Genomic DNA, 21398 nt, shown 5'->3' with positions numbered 1-21398 from the left:
CCTAATCTAATAAATTAGTCAATACATATAAAAAAAACTAACGTATTACCGCAAATACTCAACATATAATATATATTGTTTATTAAAGGCAATAAAGGAAGCTTGAACATTATAAAAGTAAAGAATAAAATTGGAGGCGATGACCTGTACTTGTTCATTCCTTGGTTTTGTGGGTTGGTGAGCTCCTTTTTAAGACTTATCAGACAGAACCCAATCTGACCTGTAGATTTTGTCTTAATAATTTTTCACCTCACACACAACCTTTTGGTCAGCCGCCAGTTGACTCATACATACAGAAGATGATAGAATGACATAGAATGACATAGAATGACCTAATCAATGTTTTGGTTATATTTCATTAGTAGCATCCCCCAACCCAAACAAGAGAATAATTTACAAGAGAAAACAAGCACCATGTTTGGTTTTTGTATACATATATATAGATAACTAGTTGACTTAGGTTGTGTTACAACTTAAAACAGCATTACAAACCCTCAAAAATTTACAGAGACAGATGTGTTTGTTTGTTCTCTTCATCCACTCAAGTCACCACTATCACCATAACTTACTCAATCTGGTTTGGGTTTGGCTTCCATGCGGAACATGTAGCCATGGGTCTCCTCTTCCAGAAGAGGTAGAGTGCTCCTTCACTCCCTCCCAGTTTGTAGTTTTTGTCATAACCCTTAAGCATCTCACTCGCTGCAAACGCTGCGGATGTGCTGATCGGCCAGCCAGCGAACCCAGCCATCATCATTCTGACTCTCCATTTCCCCAGCACCTCGTGTCTCTCCACTCTCTCTGACTCCTCGCATGCTATCATGTTCACTATGTCTCTTGCTACGCAGTGTTGCTCTGCGCTGATTCTCTGCTTATCATCCCGTGGCCGCGCTGCATCTATCGACTCAAACATCGCTGTGTAGTAATCCAGTGTTTCCACAAACCGTGACAGGAACGGCGAGGTGTTTGTGTTTGATTCTTGCTCCACTAGTGTCACGAGTCTCGGGGAGAGGCTCTTGATCAGATGCAACAGCCTGTCTCTGTGATTTTCAACACTTACGCTCTCATCAGGCATGTGGTGCAATACATACGGGAAGTTCACAACAACAGCAAAGCCAGGTTCCACCCCAAGGTGTTCCCGCTGCACCTTGCACCCAGACATGACGGCATCGTGAAACTCAAACGGGACACCACATGACTCTGCAAACTTTGCGAGCCTCTCACCTACCAAGCTGAGCCCTCCCCCACGGGCATAGGTGGACTGTGAATCATCCACGCCTGTCACACGTAGTAACGGCGGCCCACCAGGGCGTTTCCCAAGCTCCTGGATCAAAAACAAGTATTGTGATCCCTGCGCAATCTGAAAATCAATAATGTGGACTCTGGTTTCCCCAGCTATTGCTTCCAAGATCGCAGTATTTGCAGTTGTGTATGCAAATTTCCAGTAGGGGCATATTTCATAGAGAACGCCCATGTAAGACATCAGTTCCCTTCCTGTTGGTTCATTGCACTTCAAAGCTCTGTATATATTGCTCCCAGACCCCTCAAGCCTCGCTCTAAGCCCTTCTGCCATGTAAGTGCCTAACCGTTGGATTGGACTGCCTGAGACCGAAACCATCTGTTCCAAGACATCGAGGAATCCATACGCTGTAGCGAAATCCCCATCAGCGACCGCCCGAGCAGCTTCCACTAGCACCTCTTTCAAGTCCAACTGTGGAGTCAATGCCAAGAGTTCATCCCAGTTCCATGACTTCCCAGCAGCGGGGCTGAAACCTGAGAATTCTTCAACTTTTGTATCACCACTCAGCAGCGAGACCTCAAGTTCCCGAATCTTACTCTTGACATCAGCTTCATCATAGGCAAAAGAAGATGCCCCACTCAAGGGTGATCCATAGACGTTTTCAGGGGAAGGATGGAGATCCGAGATGCAAGACTGAGAGCCCTGAGGAGAAAACGGGCTCCGTCCAGATGTGATGCTCACAGAAGGGGAGTCATACGAAGGAAGGCTACCAGAAGCAGTGGATGATTCGAGCGTAAAAAAGTTTTCTTTGGATTGGATATCAGAGAAGCCATTTTTGTCTATCGCTTGAAACTGAGGTGAACAGTAGACTTGAGGATACAGCATGTGCAGTCCAGCCGCACTGTGATGTTTCTGAGACGTTTGCATTGGAAAACTCCAGTAATACCCAACCCCCCTGACCGATCTTCTTTAGCTAAATCTCTCTCTACAGAGTCTCTTGTTCAATCAAGGAGAATAAAAACCTGTCTCCATGAAAAAGATCCAAAAAGAAATAGTTAAATACAACAGAGTAAAGCAACTATACACAGACACTGATTTGTCATAAAAGATAGACAGGTCAAGTTCTGAACTTTTCTCCAAACAAACTCAAACTTAAAGGACGAAAAATGTAAACAAAACCCCTTGGCAAGTCAGCTCACAATCAATCAATTTATCATAAGGTCATCAGAAAACAGATCTGACATCTTTCAGAAATCAAAGAACGGTATTTGGTACTGCCTTAAGATTCCTATTGCCAGAAAAAATAAAAGATAAAAAGGTATAATATATATTCATAGCTTCCACCCCAAAAATTGAAACCTACCACTCTCTATCTCACCCTACAAAAACCACATCTGGTAGAGAAGGTTGTGGAGTCAAACCCTAAAGCAGAGGTTTTTACCAGAACCAGCTAAAAATCCAGGCTCCAAGCCAAGATTTTTATACATTCATCAGTGTAAAGTTGGGTAATTTTGAATCAACAACACAAGGCATATAATACAAAAGGAGAGATTTTGATTAGTGGGTATAATCATCTCTTGCACCAAAACCAAATCAAACAAGTCAGCTCCTTTCACAAACCAACAACCAAAAAAGACACACATAAGCTAAGATTCCAGAACCCTATGATCAAAAAGCTTAAAACCAGATAAGGGTACAGCTTAATTTATGTTAAAAAAAAAAAAGAAGAAGAAGCAATTGTTGTAATTTAGAAACAAGTGGAATTGAATCGTTTGACACAAGAAAAATGAAAAGAGAAAGGGACTACATAAATCACCATGAAAGCTAACCTTTGAAGGAGAGAAGCTGAATTGTGGATTTTGTTTTGGAAAGGGGACAAAAGAGAAGAAGTTCTCGTTGCCTACTCAAGAATCAGCTTTGAGGAAGAAGGAAGAATGAGATGAGAGGAGAGATTATAAAATAAAAGTGCAAATTGTCATGACCCTCTTTGAGTTGACTGAAAGCCCCCGTTTATCCCGATTATTTACGTAAAATGCCACTCTGACCATTGACTTTTGGACGGCAGTAGCTGCACTACCACTGTTTTGTGTATTTTAATTACTCTTATTAACGTCTAATTGCTTATGAATTAATGGTATGCGTAAGTATAGTAATTGGGGAAATAGCGTGTGGAACATAAAGATTAGTAGAATTAGACTAATGCCTACCCCCAAAAAAAAAAAAAAAGGTAGAATTAGACTAATTTACCTTTGTTATGTATTTTCTACTACTCTTGTCGCTTTCGTTTTCTTTTATTTATAGAAAATGTTGAAATCATTTTGTGTACTTTAATTTTATTTCCACAAAATAATTAATAACTATGAATTAACGTGGCTTCCGTGTGTTTTTTTTTGTTGTTGTCAACTTCACAATTTAAATTACAAACTCGCAATTCGCAACCACAATACAATTATAATTAACGAGAATGACATTAAATCAAACTTATGGAGCATACTAAAAAATAAATATGGCATTTAAGATACATAGGTTTTACTTTCATTCACAAGCATATAAGTATAAAATTTGTAAATAACCAAAACCAATGTCAAAGTTACTTTTTTCGTTTGTATTTAGCAAAGACTTCGGCTTTTAAACTTTGTCACAAAATAGTCCCGTTGAAATTATTGTTAAAGACTAATTAGTCAATTTTCATATTTTTGTCTTCTATTATTTTCACATATTGTCAAGCTTTATAGATATTCTGTTTCACAATAGTTGACTTATTGCTAATGTACAGAAAAATTCTATTGGATATTTGTTGATATAAGATTGGATACAACCCTTAAGAGCAATGGTTTTAATTTGAAGAAAGATGTGTACATAAGTGAGAATTGCACATAGATCAAATCATCAAATACATATATCATCAAAGGTAATCTCGATACAACGGAAACAGAAACAGACAAAAGAGTACTAATAACAACGTGCATCTAACTAGTTTCTATTTAATAAGAAAAAGAAAAAAAAAAAAAAAAAAAAAAAAAAAAAGAAGAATGAAGAACAAGAAAACACCTAGTTTCCATAAAGAAAAGTCTCGTGCTTCAATATCATTATCCATAATTCAGTCAGGTACGGATTATATCAACCGGGAGACTATTCAAAACCTCATGTTTTAAATATTGTTCATACTTCATACCAAACAAAAGAAAATGTTATAAATAATGTTCATATGAATATAAACAAGAGCATTTCCAAATAGGCAAATACTATATATATCCCGACTAGCGCGTGAGTACTGTAAAGAAGGGAGTGAGGAAGCAACGCGTGGAAGAGCGTAGGGCTTTGTACGGTGGTGGTGGGATCGTAAAGAGGAGAACGCGTTTACGTCACATATCATTTTCATACGCCGGAAAAATCCAAAAGATGAAGGACGTTCTTGGAACCTCCCAAATATCCTCTGAGTATCCGACACATGTCTTGTTCGTTTCTATTTTTTTCTTAGTTTAATATATTGAAACAAGCTGATGGTGATGAGATATATTAATTGGATACAAAAATTTTGTGACTTGCATGGAAAAGAAAGATTGTGTGTTTCGTACAAGAGAAGAGACGGTCTATAAATAGTGAAACAAATACTTTATTAAAACAACTTTTTCTTTTTGTGTGTTTTAAAAAGACGTTAAAAAGAGAGAAGAGGATGAGATGTAAAAGCATGGAATTAGTAATCGTCTTTCCACTTTCTAGAGATGGCATCTCCTATAGTTTATAAAACTAGCTAGTCGGAGTTTATTTATGTACAAACACAATTCTTACAAACCTGAGGAACATCTTTTCAAATTCAGATATATCTCAGAGGATACTTGTATATTAATTATGGCCTCATCCAATCATCCTATATATTCATTCATCTCCTCTCTCTCTCAAATGTAGTTTTCAACTCTAGAAATTTAACAGGAAAAATTGAAAACCTCTTTGTACTTGTTTTTTTTTTTAATTCAGAAGTGGACAGGAGTACTGTATGACAACTAAGGGATATATGGTATAACTATGCAAGGTGCAACTGGTACAACTAGAAGTCGGGTATGTACGACTAGAATATTCAATATTCTTTAAAAATCGTTAGAGGGGTAGTTTCGTCCTTTCATTAAAAAGGGGTAGTGAGAATAAGTGGGAACAATGTCTAGAAAGCCATAATTCACAAAAGAATAAGCTAGAATGCCACCGTTTTGTTTTTAATTTATTTTATAATTTATTTTAAATAAAAATAAACGGAAAAGACCAAAAACTCCATCTTTTATTCATTTAACCTAATCACTTTTAACAAAATAAGATCTAAAACACAGAAGAAGAAGATGAAATCAAGAGAGAGAGAGAGATAAACGTGAAATCAAACAAATCAGTGAAGAAAGATGATCAGATCCCAATCGCTGATGGATTTGTGGTTGCTTCAAATCCGGTGAAAGAATGCTGGTTGGATTTTGCGACGGATCTGTTAAGATCTGGGGAAGTAGTTTCGAAATAGAAGATGAAGAATCAGTGAAGAGAAGTAGTGAAGGTTGACAGCGAAGGAAGCAGTGTAGTGGAAGATTGACGACGGAGGAGTACTAGAAAGTTGACAGCGAAAAATCGGCGATAACAACAGTGAATAAAGCAAGAAGAAACGAATTAGTGAGTCTGGCGGCGCTAGGGTTTATAGTACAAGTGTACCATTTTGTACCAGTTGTCCTATTATCTATTGGTTGTACCAGTTATCCTATTTTTACTCGGTTGTACCCAGTTGTCCTATTTTAACTTGGTTGTACCCAGTTGTCCTATTATAAATCAGTTGTACCATTGGTCATATTATATCGGAGTTGTACCATTTGTTCTAGTTATCTCGTTATATATCATTTGTACCAGTTGTTTTATTATCATTTAGTTGTACTAGTTGTACTATTCATTAAGGGTAATTTGGGAAAATCGTATTTTCAATGGCATACAGACTAAGAAATGGTACGCCAGATTAATTTTTTTCAATTTATGGTATTCTAGCCTCGTGGGTAATGCAGAAATGAATTTCTGGTATAGGGGCACAAGAGATGAATTCTCATTCCCGGACCCGTCTTTTGTCTTAAAAGATCAAAAGCCAAAAAGGAAACACAAATGTAAATTAATGGCACAAGGCAACTTCGGTGAAACTACAGTTATTCATAAAGAGAGAGCGCAAAGGCTTACGTAAGAGTAGGAGACGTAATCATGGTGCCCTCACCACCCACGGTTACTCTCTTTGCTTTCTTAGCTTGTTTTTTCCTAATCTCAAACACCATTAATTAATTAATATTGTTCTTTTTTTAAGTAGAAGGTAAACTTTAAAATTGTTAATAAACTAAAATATAATGGACAAAGTTGTTTGAGTGTATGTTTTTTTTTTATAATGAAATCTCTAAAACAATTTTTCGTAATTAACGAGATCATATCGCGTAGATATTTAGAATATATATATATCGGTAAAACAAACGACTAATTCATCACTTAACCTACGACATCGTCAACTGGATATTAGAATTGATGAGAGTAACATAACAAATTAAATAAGGATAGTCATAGAGGAAACATGGACATAAATGATATTGAGCATGAGAAAAAGAAGAAAAAATGGGAGTTGTCGGATAAAGAGGAGGGAGAAAAGGAAAACGAGGTTGATTTGATTATCTATGATGGTTGGATATGTCACGAAATCCATGTTTTAGATTTTTGTTTTGTTTCATAAAAATACATGTTTTTAGTTTTCAATGTAAATCTCATGTTTGTCTCCCAATTTACCAATTAAAATCTAGTGATGGGTTGCCTTCGAAGCTTGCAAAAACCGCCATTAATTCTGCAGCTTCCACAAAAGAAAGCTTAGTAAGGCTCCCTGATGAATGAAGCAAAAGTAAAACTGAAAAGAGGTGTGGATCTATTAGTAGTTGTTGTGAAGAGTTTTGTGTTTCTATGAGAATCATGTAATGTAATGTGTCAATTAGATAGGGAATATGTGTAAGTGACCTTGAGAGTTTCGTTGTTGTATCCAAATCAAGATTACTTGAAATTAGTCATCTTGTTTTTTTCAACGTGCAAACAGAGTTAGTACTCTCTCTCTCTCTCTCTCTCTCTTTTCAGCTAACTAGCAAAGTAGCAATGCTAAAGAAAGCTCCCAAGGATGATATGTTCAAGATGCAGTTGACTGTTTCTAAGAAATGTCTGCAAGAGGCAAAGAGATTTCACATATAGTTTTTTTTTTTTACTGCTCTCAGTTAGAACTATAAAACCCAATTCAAGAAAGAAAGAAACTAGAGGTCATGTTGAGATTCCAGATAACAGATATAACAATGGTCAGAATTATACAATCGAAGATGACAGAACGAATACAGTAGTTTAATAATACTAATCAGGTTAGCTACTTGAATTACACTGAGCTTGGAACATAAGAACACACAAAGGGGTAACAACTCGGGTCTGCAGCTACACCAAGAACCACTTTTTTGAAGTATTCTTTCTTGCCATGATGCAAGCAATGCCGAGTTGATGATAATCAGGTTAGCTGCCTAATTTGCAATGTGCTTGGAACATAAGAAAAGACAAGTGGGTAACAATCCGGGTCTGCTGCTTCGCCAAAATCCACTTTTTCGAAATATCCATTATTCCCAATGATGTAAGCAATGCCGCGAGTGTAAGACGCATCAACATCTTAATCAAAAACAACTGCAACATTCTTCTTCTTCTGGTCAATGAAGAATGTCCCAGCGTCTGCCAGAAATGCGAAACCACTGAGTGGTCTCATATCAACCGCTAAAAAAAACTTGTTCCACAAAACCTCTGTAGGCTCAACCTTACTCGTAACCCAAATCTCCATCCTCAATGTATCATCGTCCTGAAACAAGACCGCAAGCTGTTCTTCCCCAACAGTAGAGAGAGTAACAATATCTTCGTAAGGAAGGGAAGCGTTAAAAGGCAGAGGCAAACGCGGTCCAAATCTCTCAGTAGTGAAATCAAAACAGATCAAGAAACCAACACCATCTTCTGCACTGTCAGTAGCATACCAGTAAGAATTACCCTTAATAGACAGACGGTTATGAAACTCTATTTCCCACTCAGGAGGGACAGTAAGAACAACCTTCCATGAATCAGACTCAAAACTATAGAGTTCAAACTCACATATTTGTTCCTCTACCCTATACGCGTAAGAATCATCCACAAATCTCAAGATTTTGTACCTCTTCTTCTCGTCATACCCAAGTGCGTAATCATCCAATATGTGGTAAGATTTTCTGGGTTGGATCCACCTTGTTTCCCCAAAGTAAGGATTCCAAACCACAAGCCTAGAGTTGAGGTCTTTGGTGATGCATAACAGTAAACCATCGCAGTGACAGACTCTAATTATATCATCCACCTGATGATGATGATTTGCATCATCTTTCAGGCTAAAAAGTGTACCTTTAAGCGTAATAGATGGTTCGAGATTGCTGTGGAGATCGACGGTCATCAGATAAACCTTAAAATTCGTCATCATGATCATCTCAAACTCATTCACTTGCTTCTTCTTTGCTTCGACGATATGCTTCTTTAGAAAGCTCCCATCTTTGCATACATCGTTCCATTTTTTGCAAGTCAATCGCACGGCTCTTAGAGATGTCAATGGAACCCTAATGAGCACTTCCTCTGCCAAATCCCGTGAAAGATCTGACATTATCATTGTCGCCATTGCTGAATCTTCCAAGTTTCTTAAACCCCTTTTCCCCCAATTTCTCTCTCTCCGATTGTGAATACAGAAGAAGAGGTGCTTTCTAGAAACCGACTGGGCTAATAGTGGGCTTTTAAAACCCAAGAATAGAATTGTATTTTTATTAAGAAACGATTACATTTGCATTTTATTTTACTGGAATAAACTAATTACATTTGAATGTTTTATTCAGCTAGTTAAAATTATAATTAAGAAGAGTTAAAAATTGATATTGCAACTTTTTTTGAACTAAGATATTGAATTTTTTTTTTTAATATGTATGTATGAAAGTGCCAAAATATTTTATCTTGAAGAAACCGGATTAGACACTACTTTTTTTTTTTTTTACCTGATTAGACACTACTAATGATGATTTTATCAATAATGTCATCGAGTGGGAAGAGGGGATGCAAAGGGAAAAACGGCTTTTACATACCTGGACAATTTCAATGTGTTCGATTCATACATTGGACTATTAACTGTGCGAAAACATACATGGACTTTAATATTTTTGAAATTCATACATGAATTTTTTAATTTGTGCGTAAACATACAAAACATGTTTAATGCTTAACACTGTTAATCTCACCGTTAAGTCACGCTGACGTGGATTCCACGTGTGTAGACTGAATGAAACGACATCGTTTTGGTCGTTGTTTAAAAAAACAAAAAATGAGGCAAGCTAGGTTCGAACTGCAGAAGCTTAAACCTATTAAAATCACCATAACCACTGTGACGAGACTATTTTTTGAGACAAATTGAACAACAGTCGCCTATATACTCATCACTATCTTCCTCTTCTTCTTCTCTTCTCTTCTGCTTTTCTCTTCATGGCTGGCTCGTGAAAAAGGTTATTCAACAACAACAACAATGGCAAACAAAACTTCTATTCCACAAGCTGTCAACATCATTATATATAAAAAAATACAAATTTTCAACAACCATTAAAAACACAAGCTTTAATTCAACAAGTATGAAATTATAAATTCCTAAAATTGATCCAAACCTAGTTGAATTTGATTAACTCTGGTTAAACCCAGAAAATAAATTCAGAAATTATACAGCGGAGAAGTAAGTGATTTAATGATTATTGTGCTGTATCTAGATTTGAGTTTTAGTTTATTGATCCAATTGCAGATTATGGATTTTGAAGGATTTGGAGGCTGAGGAGAACAATTATGGTTCAGGCGTTGCCAGTTTCGTCGTGATTGTCTCCGGCAGTGTTCTTACTCTCGTTTCTGAGTCGGGTTGCAACAATGCCAGACAACTATTTCCCCCCTTCGCCGTTTGTTTAGACATCGGCGTCAAACTCGTCGTGATGGTTAAGTTCGGTAATACTTAGGAACTCATGGCTATGATAATCATGGATCCGGCGGCGAGGCAAGTGATTTTCGCCATTGTTGTTGTTGAACAATCTGTATGTGTCAGCCATGGAAAGAGAAGAAGAGAGAAGAAGAGAAATAAAAGTATAAATTTTTCGATATATTACAATGAAGTCTTGTGTCCGAGTGGTTAAAGAGTGGTTGTTGGGTTTAACTTTCTCCAAGATCGAGCCTAGCTTGTTACATCTTTTTATTTTTATTTGACTAAAATGACAGACACGTGGATTCCACGTCAGATTAGCCTAACGGCGAAATTAACAGAGTTATTTTTTAATCACATTTTTGTATATTATAGCACAAAATTATAAGTATGGGTATGAAATTCATAATTTGGGTATGTAAAAGACGTTTTTCCGGATGCAAAGGAAACATTTTCTTTCCTCACCTACTAGTACCGTAGTACCATTAGCTTACTTTGAATGACTTATATTTTACACATAACACTCTTCTCTTATTCAACTCAACCAAAATCATACTACTTTTCTCGAGATTGAGAGCAAGAGACGTAACACATCAAGTGGAAAAAAAAATGGACAAAGCTTACCTTATGAGGCACTCTTTTCTTATTTTCTTATTTTACCTTAAAACATTCTCCCACCATACTTTGCTCTCTTCTGATCTCCGCCCTGCCTTTCCCTCTGAGCTCCTTGACATCTTTACACTTTTTGCACTCGATTTGACTTTACCTCCTGTCGTTGTTATAGTGCTTCTCCCTGATAAGCTCTCTTCTGCTGAATCAACCCTCTCAAACTCCTGCACAATATATCATAAAATCAATTCTATTGACTTCTGTCTTGTGATTAACAACCTGAGCTTTGTCCCTCAAGGCTAAAAAAGCAAGTACCTTAGGCTTCTTCTTGGTATAAGGGGTGAGACATGGATTCAGATCTTCTAGAGCCAATCCATCAGGGCTTCCTGAGCTAAATTCCTGATATGCGTTCAATTCTAATAAGACCCTCTTGCCAAGAATTTGTTGGTACCAAACTTAAGACTCTTCAAAGTTCCTAATCTTGATCCTATTTTGCTTACCAGTGAATCATAGGAAGAAGTCTGTGCTTGCCAGTAACAGCTTTCTGACATATACTTGTTTGCCTTCACCTGATAAAGATGTGTTATAACAAATTCTTATCAGATAATACTCAAAGCTATATAAACACTGGACTGTTGCTGCAGCAATGCCCTGAATAAACTTCCCACAACTCAGTTTCCAATTATACTCAGCTTCTAAGTCCCAGCAGAGCCGGTTACATGCATATGCACTAATTAAAGAGAGAAAAATTACCTCAGCAAGATCTTGAGCAATGCATTGGAGCTGGCCATTGAGTGAAATGACCTGCTTTTGAAGGTTAGGAATGATCTGCCTAGCCTGATTCAGCTCCTGCATTTGGCTAATTTGGCTATTCATAGCATCCGGAAACAGAACTGCACTCTTCAGTGACTTTATCTCTTCCCTTTGCTTTAGACACAGATCCTTCAACTTCTCCACCTACAAAAAAAAAAAAAAAAATAGCTTTACTTAATCCAAAATTTAACCTTTTCTAACACAGACACATTCCAAAAAAACCCTAAACAGCTAAACTAAGAAGGGGAAATAAGATATTACTTCTCGGTTCTTGTCTTGAAGCTGCAGTTTCAACTCAGCAATTTCAACCTCCTGGTCCTTGTTCATGCCGAGAAGCTCCCTCTCGCTTCTAAGAACCATAGAGAGAGTCCTAGTGTTACCTTTAACCTCTGTCAATGCCTTCACCTTGTTCTCCTTCCCGAATAGCTTCCTCTGCAATGTTCCCAATGTACTCTTCCCTTTTCCTCCTCCTCTAACAGTATCAATCTTCTTGAGTTCCTCGGGAATCACAAGCTCGACCCTCTTGCTCTTGGGATTAGATTTTTTCATCTCCATCAGCTTCTTCATCATGCAAGTGAGGTTTCCAGGATTACCAACATCGGGCTTTACAGGTTTGGCTGTTTTGGTTAAGTAGGAAGACTTGGATCTGACAATGGCCTTGGATGAAACTGGCTTGTTGTTGTTCGATTTGAATTCGGCGGAGGGAGATAGATCTGAGTGAATCGAGGAAGATACTGATGATCTAGATTCGTAGGAATTGTAGCGAGATGCCATTTTTCAAATGGAAGGTTTTGAAGAGTAGGATCTGTGATTTTGAATTTGAGGGAAGAAGAAGAAGAAGCAGAGGGAATTTACTAGTGTTTCTCCTCTTTCCCCAATGTCCCACTCTCACTCTCTTCTTTTCAAATTTCGTATCTTTTGTCTTTTCTCTGTTCTAAAATTGACTTTTTGGTCTCAATTGGGCCTAATTATGGGCTTAAGAAGTTTAACGGCATTTTTTTGTGTTTATTTGAATTTTGTAATTCTGTTTATTCAAAATATTTCAAATCATTAGAATCACTAATGAGATATTTTTAATTATTATTGGCTCAAATTAATGGAGTTGGCGTTGGTCCATGTAGAACCTAAAGTCTTAACAGTGAGCCACTGCATCCTACAATTGCTTCTTGCTTAGAAGTAAAAGACTTAAAGATGTTAGTTAGGTGATAGGTACCTATGATGCAATGCACGGGTACGTCTATTTGGTAGCCGTCCCCGTGCCGGGGACATGTTGGGGACGGAAACTCTACGGGGACTCTATAAGGACGTCTTAGATGCTTTAAGGGAAGATAACATCGAATTTTTTGATATTTGCATCCATTTCATTTCATTCAAAACACTCATATCATAAGCATATTTTCATTTCTTTATATTTTATTACTTTCTAGACTCTTTTCCCCTCTCTCCTTTTCCCATTAGCTTTACTAATCCCCTCTTATTCAAGGTATGGGTATATTTTCTTATACATTTATTGAAGTACCCAAGCCGTACCCGTATCTACTAATTTTTACTTTGCCGTTTTCCGTCCCCGTTTCCGTACCCGATTCCTGTTCCCGTACCCGTTTCAGTGCAACCTAGATAGGTACACAAGGAAATGGAAGAGTAGTAGTAATAAAGAATGAGGTAAGAACATGTCTCTTTGCCTGTTCTTACTCAGCAGAGGTCTGGACAGGGCTCATCTCCAAACTACTCGACACTCGCTTCTCTACAGACTGGGACATCAACATGTCTCTCATTGTGGACACATCGTTGGAGAGAACATGTCTCTTTCTACTACGTTACGCATTCCAGGCCTCTCTTCACACCATTTGGAAAGAGAGAAATAACCGCAGGCATGGTGAGAATCCGATCCAGGCCGCTATGCTCATAAAACACCTTGATCGCACAGTCAGAAACAGGTTACTATCGACTCAAGCTGCAGGAACCTCTAATGCCTATATGGAAGAATGGTTAGCTTCACGCTGAAGAGAGAAATCCCCACCTTTATTGTTGTAATTTTAATCTCAAGTCTATAGTCTCCTTAAAGAAACTATTTAATTCTACGCTGCATCTAATGTAACACAGTATTTTTTCGAATAAATTTTACATTTTATTCAAAAAAAAAAAAAAAAAAAAAAAAAAAAGAATGAGGTAAGAAGAGTTGAAATGTGAATAGAACACGTAACTGGCTGGACTAGTATGTGTATGAGAGAAGTTCAAATCTTTTAGCTCACAATATCGTCAAAGATAAGTGTTTAGGATAAAGATAGATACTAAATGAGCGATTGAGCATTTAAGAATTTAAGAAAAAAAGAACTGTAGAGTTGGCGTTGGTCCATGTAGAACCTAAAGTCTTAACAGTGAGCCACTGCATCCTACAATTGCTTCTTGCTTAGAAGTAAAAGACTTAAAAGATGTTAGTTAGGTGATAGGTACAGAAGGAAATGGAAGAGTAGTAGTAATAAGGAATGAGTTAATAAGAGTTGAATGTGAATAGAACACGTAACTGGCTGGACCAGTATGTGTATGAGAAGTTCAAATCTTTAAGATTACAATAACGTCAAAGATAAGTGATTAGGATAAAGATAGAAACTAAATGAGCATTTAAGAATTTAAGGAAAAAAGGAACTGTAGAGTTGCCTTGACAGAAGGGGAAAGCATTATCATGAAGAATCTGGTCTATATATAAATGGCAATGACAGATCGATGTATCAGTTCACCACCAATCCATATCCTTCATAAACTCAAAGTGGTCCCTTTCTCTGGACATATCCACGTCTCCCTCCTCACAAAATTAGACCAATGCCACACTCTGGTTTGTGTGTCCTCTTACTCTTTAATGCTCTCTCTTTTGTTCTTTCTCTCTATAAAACACAACAAGACATGAAGGTTTTTTGTAAGAACTTGCCTGAGTTGATCCAATGCGGCTGCTATTATCATCTGATCCCCAACCCCAACTTACCTCTACATGTACGTCCCAGAGTTGTGGCTGGAAGCCTTACTCTCATTCCAATGATTTTGCAGCCAACGCCTCGATCCTCCTCATCATCATCATCTCTTCTCTCGTCTGCGTTTTCTCTCTCCACGCTGCCATCCGTTGTTGCCTCCGTCCAGTCCTCCATGATGAACCTAAGCCTGATCCTGATTCTGATGAAGCCTCCCTTTCGGAACTTCCCCCGACACTTGTCTACTCCCCCGGAATGAACTTGGCAGGCACCGAAGCAGAGTGCATCATTTGTTTGTCTGAATTCCAAGATGGTGACACCCTACGCGTGTTGGACAGATGCAAACATGGATTCCACGTTCATTGCATCCAGAAGTGGCTCTCCTCCTCCCACTCCTCTTGTCCCACTTGCCGGGGAAATATCTTCTCCTCCACACCTCAACAGAGCTTATTAGCACTAACAACAAGTACAACTTAGTCAATTGGTAGCTACCTGGTTTTCCCACTTTTTTCCTCTTTATTTGTCTTTACCACCTCACACCTCTATCATCTTTTCCAATTAATTAGCTCATTTGTAACCTTTTATCGTTTTATATTCCATGAAATCATAAAAATCACACAGACGCGCGCTGTAAATTGATGTAAAGTCAATTTTGTGAATCATCATAATACAGAGCCACAGAGGGACCAAAGGCTTTATTTAATGTCGGAGTTCAAGATATATGACGTCTGGAATGGTGTTATATCCTTGTTGGATAAGAACGAAAAGAGCGAGACCTTACTAGATAAAATAATGGATATTGAGGGTGAAAAAAAGAAAATATAAAAGTTGAATGTCTCACATTATGAGAATTAATAACCCCATTGGGATGGACCCATCCTAACAATAGGAGAAAATTCCAAGTGCGTGCAAAGGTCTTCACTCGATTTCTAGACCACATTTACGTGGTAACATGATTAGAACGGTAAATATACAATAATTCCAATATGTATATTTAAATGAAAAACCAATTCACAGGCTAAACACGTATATCACCATAAATAACTTTTCGTTTCCAAAATATAAGAATTTTTTTGCACGAATTCGCTAGTCAAATTTAGATGGTTGTGTGAATGCAACCGAACAGTTCGCTTTTGAATGAGTCTAACTTGAGACAAGTCAAAGCTTATAGTACTATATACTAACTTTGAGTGGACAAAACTAGTAACTTCTTTGAAGATTCTCAACAATCTTTATCAACATAGAAATTCTTTCTCTGACTCTCTCTCCAATCTTTATAGAAGAAGACTAATAAGAAACAGAGAAAGAAATAGAAGAATCGAGAGAGAGTGAGACAAATCTAGTGATGGGTTGCGACTCTCATGGCAATCTAAGCGACGCAGAGTTCAGCAAGCCGTTACCATCGATAGGTGTGTACGTCGCTGCTGCTTCACTGATCTGTGGAGTTGCCATGTTTTCTGATCTTATTCACGGCTTTCGCCACCGTAAGTTCTGGTTTCCTTGCAAATTCTTCTCTCTCAACGCCACCACTCTCACTTTCATCTCCGTCTGTGTCAAACTCTCCTTGGATCTCAACACTTCTATGCCTAGTCGCCAAGATCAGCTTGCTAAACTCAGCAGCAGCGTCTTCGTCTGCACCGTGATGGCTAATTCTATGCCGTCTCTTGGTTTCATGGTCACACAAGATATCCTCATGAACCTCATGGCTTTAGGGATTCTAGTTATCACCGATGTTGTTAACATCTGTATCCAATTGGGTACAGGAGCCATATACGTTTTCCATCCAGAACACGCTCTCGTCATTGTTCTCATGTCTTTAATGTTTATGATCTTGAGTTTCTCTGCTATCACAGTCCCGACTACAAAGCGTTTCTTGGAGCTCAAGTACAAGAAGAGATACGAGTTTGCTTTGAAGCAGTGTCCTTCGTATACAGAGAGAAGAAGAGGGGTTCCTAAGCTTAAAGATGATCTGATGAAATTTTGGATGATGGCTCACACTTCTAGCCCTCAGTTTGTGATGTCTCGCTCTGTTACTTGCACCACCACTGGTTTCCTCTGTTTTTTGAGTGCAGTCACGTTGGCTGAAGCCATGGTCCGGTCTTACTTTCTTCAACCCCGGTCATTAGGGTTCTGCAATGGAGACTCTGATTACAAATGGTCAACCGCTTTGGTTCTAGCCTCTCAGGCAGCTGCAGTTGCCATAGGAACCGTTGCTCCAGCGAGCAGATGGTTTCAGGCAGTGAACTTGAGATGTCCATCAAGAAATAAGAAATCTTTGAAAGATGAGTTGAGAGTAGAGAGTTATTGGGTAGACTGTCTCACTGAGAAGAAAGAACGTCCCTTGAACCTTTGGATGGTCCATAACTGCCGCAGCGAGAAGCTTGCACACGACTTAAACCGGTGGATACTTGATCTTTGTATTGCAACACAGTATGGTATAGTGTTGGCTAGCAAGTTTCTCCGTTTCATTACGGTCTACTGTGTGAATAGAATCTTGCTATGTTGTTTTTATTTCACCTTCAAAAGTGATTGTGTTGCAAACGCTGAGTGCTCGGGTTCAAATCCATCAACGAGACAATTTGTTCTGCATCTTGAAGGAGAGGAGGAGTTGGTAGAGTACATGGCACGGAGCAACCGTGAGGCCACAGACCACTTGATACAAAAGGGTCGGAAGAAACAACCCGTAAACTTAATAGAGCTCTTGGAGGCAACAACTCCTATCTCACAAGGATTTGAAGGGATTCGAGATTTTGACAGCGACGAGGTCGCTTCTCTGGCTTCTGGAGAGCCACCTAATAGTTGGGCCCTTCCATTGGTAACACTGACGAGTATCGCTGCCGCTCTTCCCAACATCAAGCCGTACTCGCTGAAGAAGTTAGTGAAAGCTGTAAACGAGGCCTTGTTGTATGTCAACAAGTTCGAAAACGTCCTTGATATCGGAGGAGAGTTAGCTAACAGCAGGAAAGCTGCAGAGGTAGTATGGTTAGGAGTTTATCTCTACCATAAATGGCTCAACTTGGATCTTCAAAAACTATCCAAGCAACAAAGAAAAACACCACACGAAGTTCTGAAAGAGCTAGTGGATACAGCAAAGAAAGAGTTTACAGAGTCATGGGAGAGAAATAGGATACTGTGCATGAAGCATAAGCCCTCTCAGTGGCCTATCAAGACTCAGGCAGCAAACTCGATGTACCGGATAAGCCAAACCCTTTTGATGAAGTACGAGTCAGGAAACATTGAAACAGAGGAGACTCTGTTGAAAGATGTGGAAAGGATGGTATCAGACATAGTATCAGGATGCTTTTGCAACACGGCACAGGTGATAGGAATGAAGTGTTTGGTTACAGCAGTGGAAGTGAGAGAAGCGTCGGTGAGAGAAGCGGCAATGCATCTGGGAAAAACAGAGAAGATACTTGAGATCGTGGACAGAAGATGCATGCCTGCTTTGCTCATCACAAAGTGGCAATTATTGATGAATGGAGAGAGTTTTATAGGACCAATAAATCCATGTGTTTGACTCATCCGTCGTCTCAGTGTACTACCCGTGAACTCATTATCAATCTAGAATAAATATTTTTCTGTCAAAGTAATTTAATTACGTTTTGTACATGATAAAACCCAATTAGCAAAAAAATATCCTTTCTTTGTCGGTATCAAACTATTAAAACCAATAATAAAGCTTCGTTAAGTCGGTTGATGCACACAAGTCAAAACTATCAAAATCGTCAACTTTGCTTTGTTGACAAGGCAAAAACTACTCTTCCAAAACATTTATCCTTCTTCTCGAATCTTGCAATAACAAGTCTCTAGACCGGTGCAAGTAATAATTTAACCATGTCAACAAAAACTGCTTTTGATTTTGATTCTTTTTAAAGCATTGTTTACTTTTCAGGGACTTTTAACAGAATGGCAAAACCATCTTGAGGCAAAAACAAACGGTAAAACCGTAAAACAGTGTGCGGATCCCTGTTTCCGACCAAACACTATTTAAAATTACGTTCGGACAAAACAATTTGTCAATTTAAAAGTACAAATCAAAGGTTCAAATGTCAATTACTACCAATTAATATTATTGTATTATTATTTTCCTTTAATAAATTCGGAATTAAAGGACAGACATATAGAAAGTGATGTCATTTCACCTATATAAGTAACAGGTACAGTTCCCACTCACACGGTGACACACACCCAAATTAGAAGAGAAGAAGAAACAGAATCATCAAATCAAATCCCTAAAACTACTTTTGTAATGGAGAAGAACACATCAACTTCATCGTTAAGTGACTTGGGTCCAAGCGGTCTAGATCTAACCAGCGCCTTCTTCAAACCGATCCACAACTCCGATCCTCCTCTCCCTTCAAACCGATGTACAAAGATCTCCGTCGTCGGAGTAGGCAACGTCGGGATGGCCATCGCTCAAACCATCCTCACTCAAGATCTCGCCGACGAGATCGCTCTCGTTGACTCCAAACCTGATAAGCTTCGTGGCGAGATGCTCGATCTCCAACACGCCGCTGCTTTCTTGCCACGTACCAAGATCACAGCTTCTGTTGACTACGACGTCACCGCTGGATCTGATCTGTGTATCGTCACTGCTGGTGCTAGACAGAACCCAGGGGAGTCTAGACTCAATCTGCTTCAGAGGAACGTTGCTCTCTTCCGCCATATCATTCCTCCACTCGCTAAAGCTTCTCCTGATTCTATATTGATCATTGTTTCTAACCCTGTTGATGTTTTGACTTACGTTGCTTGGAAACTCTCTGGTTTCCCGGTGAATCGTGTCCTTGGATCTGGTACTAATCTTGATTCCTCTCGGTTTCGATTCTTGATCGCAGATCATCTCGATGTTAATGCTCAGGATGTACAGGTCAGTTCCCTACCAAATTTAGGGTTGTGCTATAGTGATTAGCTGGATTTAATGATTTTAGTATCATAAAAAATCTATGCTTTAGACCTTTAGTGGTTTTATATTGCAATTAAGGAGTGATTAGGTGATGATAGCTCCGATGATGATATTGTTATGATGATCAATTGGAGAGTGAAACTGGGTTTTGTTTGATTGGTTGTTACAGGCATTTATTGTGGGAGAGCATGGAGACACCTCGGTGGCATTGTGGTCGAGCATAAGTGTCGGAGGCATCCCTGTCTTAAGTTTTCTAGAGAAGCAACAGATTGCTTACGAAAAACAAACCCTCGAGGACATCCACCAAAGCGTAGTTGGCAGCGCCTATGAAGTCATTGGACTTAAGGGTTACACTTCTTGGGCCATTGGCTACTCTGTTGCTAATCTGGCCCGCACTATTCTCCGTGACCAGCGCAAGATCCATCCAGTCACGGTTCTTGCTCGTGGATTTTATGGTGTTGATGGGGGTGATGTCTTCCTCAGTCTCCCGGCTTTGCTTGGACGCAATGGTGTGGTCGCTGTGACCAATGTGCATATGACTGATGAAGAGTCTGAGAAGCTGCAGAAGTCGGCTAAGACTATATTGGATATGCAGAGCCAATTGGGACTTTGAAGAATATCCACATCTATTTGCTTCAGTTTTGTAACTGTTGTTTTGTTATGATCATTAGTCCCATGGATGATAGTGGTTGTTGATCTCTATATGTTATGTAAATGTTCATGGAGAATAATACAAACTTTGAGTTCTATTTTGAAGGGTTGACAATATGAGGCTATTTCATTCATTTAAATGGCGTGAAAAGCCTGCCTTACGAGGAAAAATATCATTCATCACCAAATTATCGTACACTGAATTAAGTTATTGCATCTTTTTTGCTAGGTAATTATACATTTTCCTCAAAAAAACTTCTTAAAAATGCCACTTTTCTTATTCTTTTTGAGAAATGCCATTTATTCACAAAAGGGGAGATATAAGAAGACTAAATTAACCCTAACCTATTAACTGAGAAATATGCATTAATCTACAATATTAATCTTAAACAAATTATATCAAAAATAAAATAGATTTGAAAGAAAACAAAGAATTTATTGGTTTTGTGGTTGGGTTTCGTTGACAACAATGTTGACGGCGAATAAAAATGTCTGCTCCACCGGATCTGGTCCACTGGATCTTGTCCATCAAATCTGGTCTACATGATTTGCTCCACTGAATCTTGTCCATCGGATCTAGTCCATCTACATAAAATGTGTGGTCGATAGTGTAAACCTGGCTAGATCGTGAATGACGTCTTCTATAGGTGCATCACTTGTTTCATCTTCTGGTCGAACAATTCTAGTTTCAAAAAATCTGCAGAATGGACAAAATTAGTTAGTAAAATGGACAAGTTTGGTTTATTGGTTATGGTCCATAGAGAGAGAAAAGACAAAACCTAGCTGAAAAATGGATTTGGTCCATCGGTGATACAGCACACATCCTTGAATGAAGTATAAGACATGAAACATATAGGATGGACAACATATTAGGAAACAGAAGAATGGACATGATATCATAATTAGTCCACCGGAAGAGTTATTCAAGTGATTGACAAAATAACGGTAGACGAGTTGGTACGTAGTAGATCTGGTCCATCAAAAAATTACATGGTGGGTTCTGAGAAGAGAGTCCTTGTTTGTGTTTCGATCCTAGGTCTTTTGTCCTCTCTTACAGGCAAAATAGATTATTTGAGACTGTTGAAAGACAAAATTGAAGAATTGGACAAAACCCTAATAATGGGAATTGGAAGTACAAAACAATCCATGGTGTATCATACCTTGACTTGACACATGAATTTTGATTCACACATGGATCATCTC

The 21398-nt window shown here is 38.5% G+C and overlaps 2 protein-coding genes and 4 pseudogenes across 6 annotated transcripts; 3 read left to right on the top strand and 3 right to left on the bottom strand.

The window, feature by feature from the left end:
* Positions 1-328: 328 nt before the first annotated feature.
* On the bottom strand, positions 329-3231 carry LOC104731854 (scarecrow-like protein 13 pseudogene; annotated as a pseudogene). Of its 2 annotated transcripts, none has more exons than XR_015574507.1 (2): positions 3054-3231; positions 329-2259 (listed from the first exon to the last, which is right to left on the bottom strand). The product of XR_015574507.1 is annotated as a scarecrow-like protein 13 pseudogene, transcript variant X2 (transcript). The 2 variants fall into 2 exon arrangements; XR_015574506.1 differs by having other exon boundaries at positions 3067-3231.
* Positions 3232-7507: 4276 nt separating this feature from the next.
* LOC104731853 (F-box protein At5g42460-like) lies at positions 7508-9003 on the bottom strand (annotated as a pseudogene).
* A 1762-nt stretch (positions 9004-10765) lies between these two features.
* On the bottom strand, positions 10766-13840 carry LOC104731852 (uncharacterized). Its single transcript, XM_010451345.3, has 5 exons — positions 11940-13840; positions 11619-11822; positions 11366-11434; positions 11181-11264; positions 10766-11089 (listed from the first exon to the last, which is right to left on the bottom strand). The coding sequence occupies exons 1-5, from the start codon at positions 12450-12452 to the stop codon at positions 10913-10915; spliced, it is 1047 nt and encodes a 348-aa protein (XP_010449647.2). The 5' UTR covers positions 12453-13840; the 3' UTR covers positions 10766-10912.
* A 582-nt stretch (positions 13841-14422) lies between these two features.
* LOC104731850 (RING-H2 finger protein ATL79 pseudogene) lies at positions 14423-15344 on the top strand (annotated as a pseudogene). Its single transcript, XR_015575250.1, has one exon. The product of XR_015575250.1 is annotated as an RING-H2 finger protein ATL79 pseudogene (transcript).
* A 371-nt stretch (positions 15345-15715) lies between these two features.
* LOC104731851 (uncharacterized) lies at positions 15716-18227 on the top strand (annotated as a pseudogene). Its single transcript, XR_015575249.1, has one exon. The product of XR_015575249.1 is annotated as an uncharacterized LOC104731851 (transcript).
* Positions 18228-18656: 429 nt separating this feature from the next.
* On the top strand, positions 18657-20295 carry LOC104733549 (L-lactate dehydrogenase B). Its single transcript, XM_010453120.2, has 2 exons — positions 18657-19508; positions 19714-20295. The coding sequence occupies exons 1-2, from the start codon at positions 18891-18893 to the stop codon at positions 20155-20157; spliced, it is 1062 nt and encodes a 353-aa protein (XP_010451422.2). The 5' UTR covers positions 18657-18890; the 3' UTR covers positions 20158-20295.
* Positions 20296-21398: the final 1103 nt, after the last annotated feature.

Source organism: Camelina sativa, chromosome 12, assembly GCF_030686135.1.
Source record: "Camelina sativa cultivar CO46 ecotype springtype chromosome 12, ASM3068613v1".
NCBI lineage: Eukaryota > Viridiplantae > Streptophyta > Magnoliopsida > Brassicales > Brassicaceae > Camelina > Camelina sativa.
The sequence above is the reverse complement of the archived record's forward strand: the minus strand, read 5'-3'. Positions and strand labels throughout refer to the sequence as shown.

Excerpts from the sequence above, each read along its gene's own strand:
- LOC104733549 (XM_010453120.2), top strand. The coding sequence starts at position 18,891 with ATGGAGAAGAACACATCAACTTCATCGTTAAGTGACTTGGGTCCAAGC. Across the intron at positions 19,509-19,713 it reads TTAATGCTCAGGATGTACAG|GCATTTATTGTGGGAGAGCA; the intron begins GTCAGTTCCCTA and ends TGGTTGTTACAG.
- LOC104731852 (XM_010451345.3), bottom strand. The coding sequence starts at position 12,452 with ATGGCATCTCGCTACAATTCCTACGAATCTAGATCATCAGTATCTTCC. Across the intron at positions 11,265-11,365 it reads CTTCTTCCTATGATTCACTG|GAATTTAGCTCAGGAAGCCC; the intron begins GTAAGCAAAATA and ends AACGCATATCAG. Across the intron at positions 11,090-11,180 it reads ATACCAAGAAGAAGCCTAAG|GAGTTTGAGAGGGTTGATTC; the intron begins GTACTTGCTTTT and ends TATATTGTGCAG.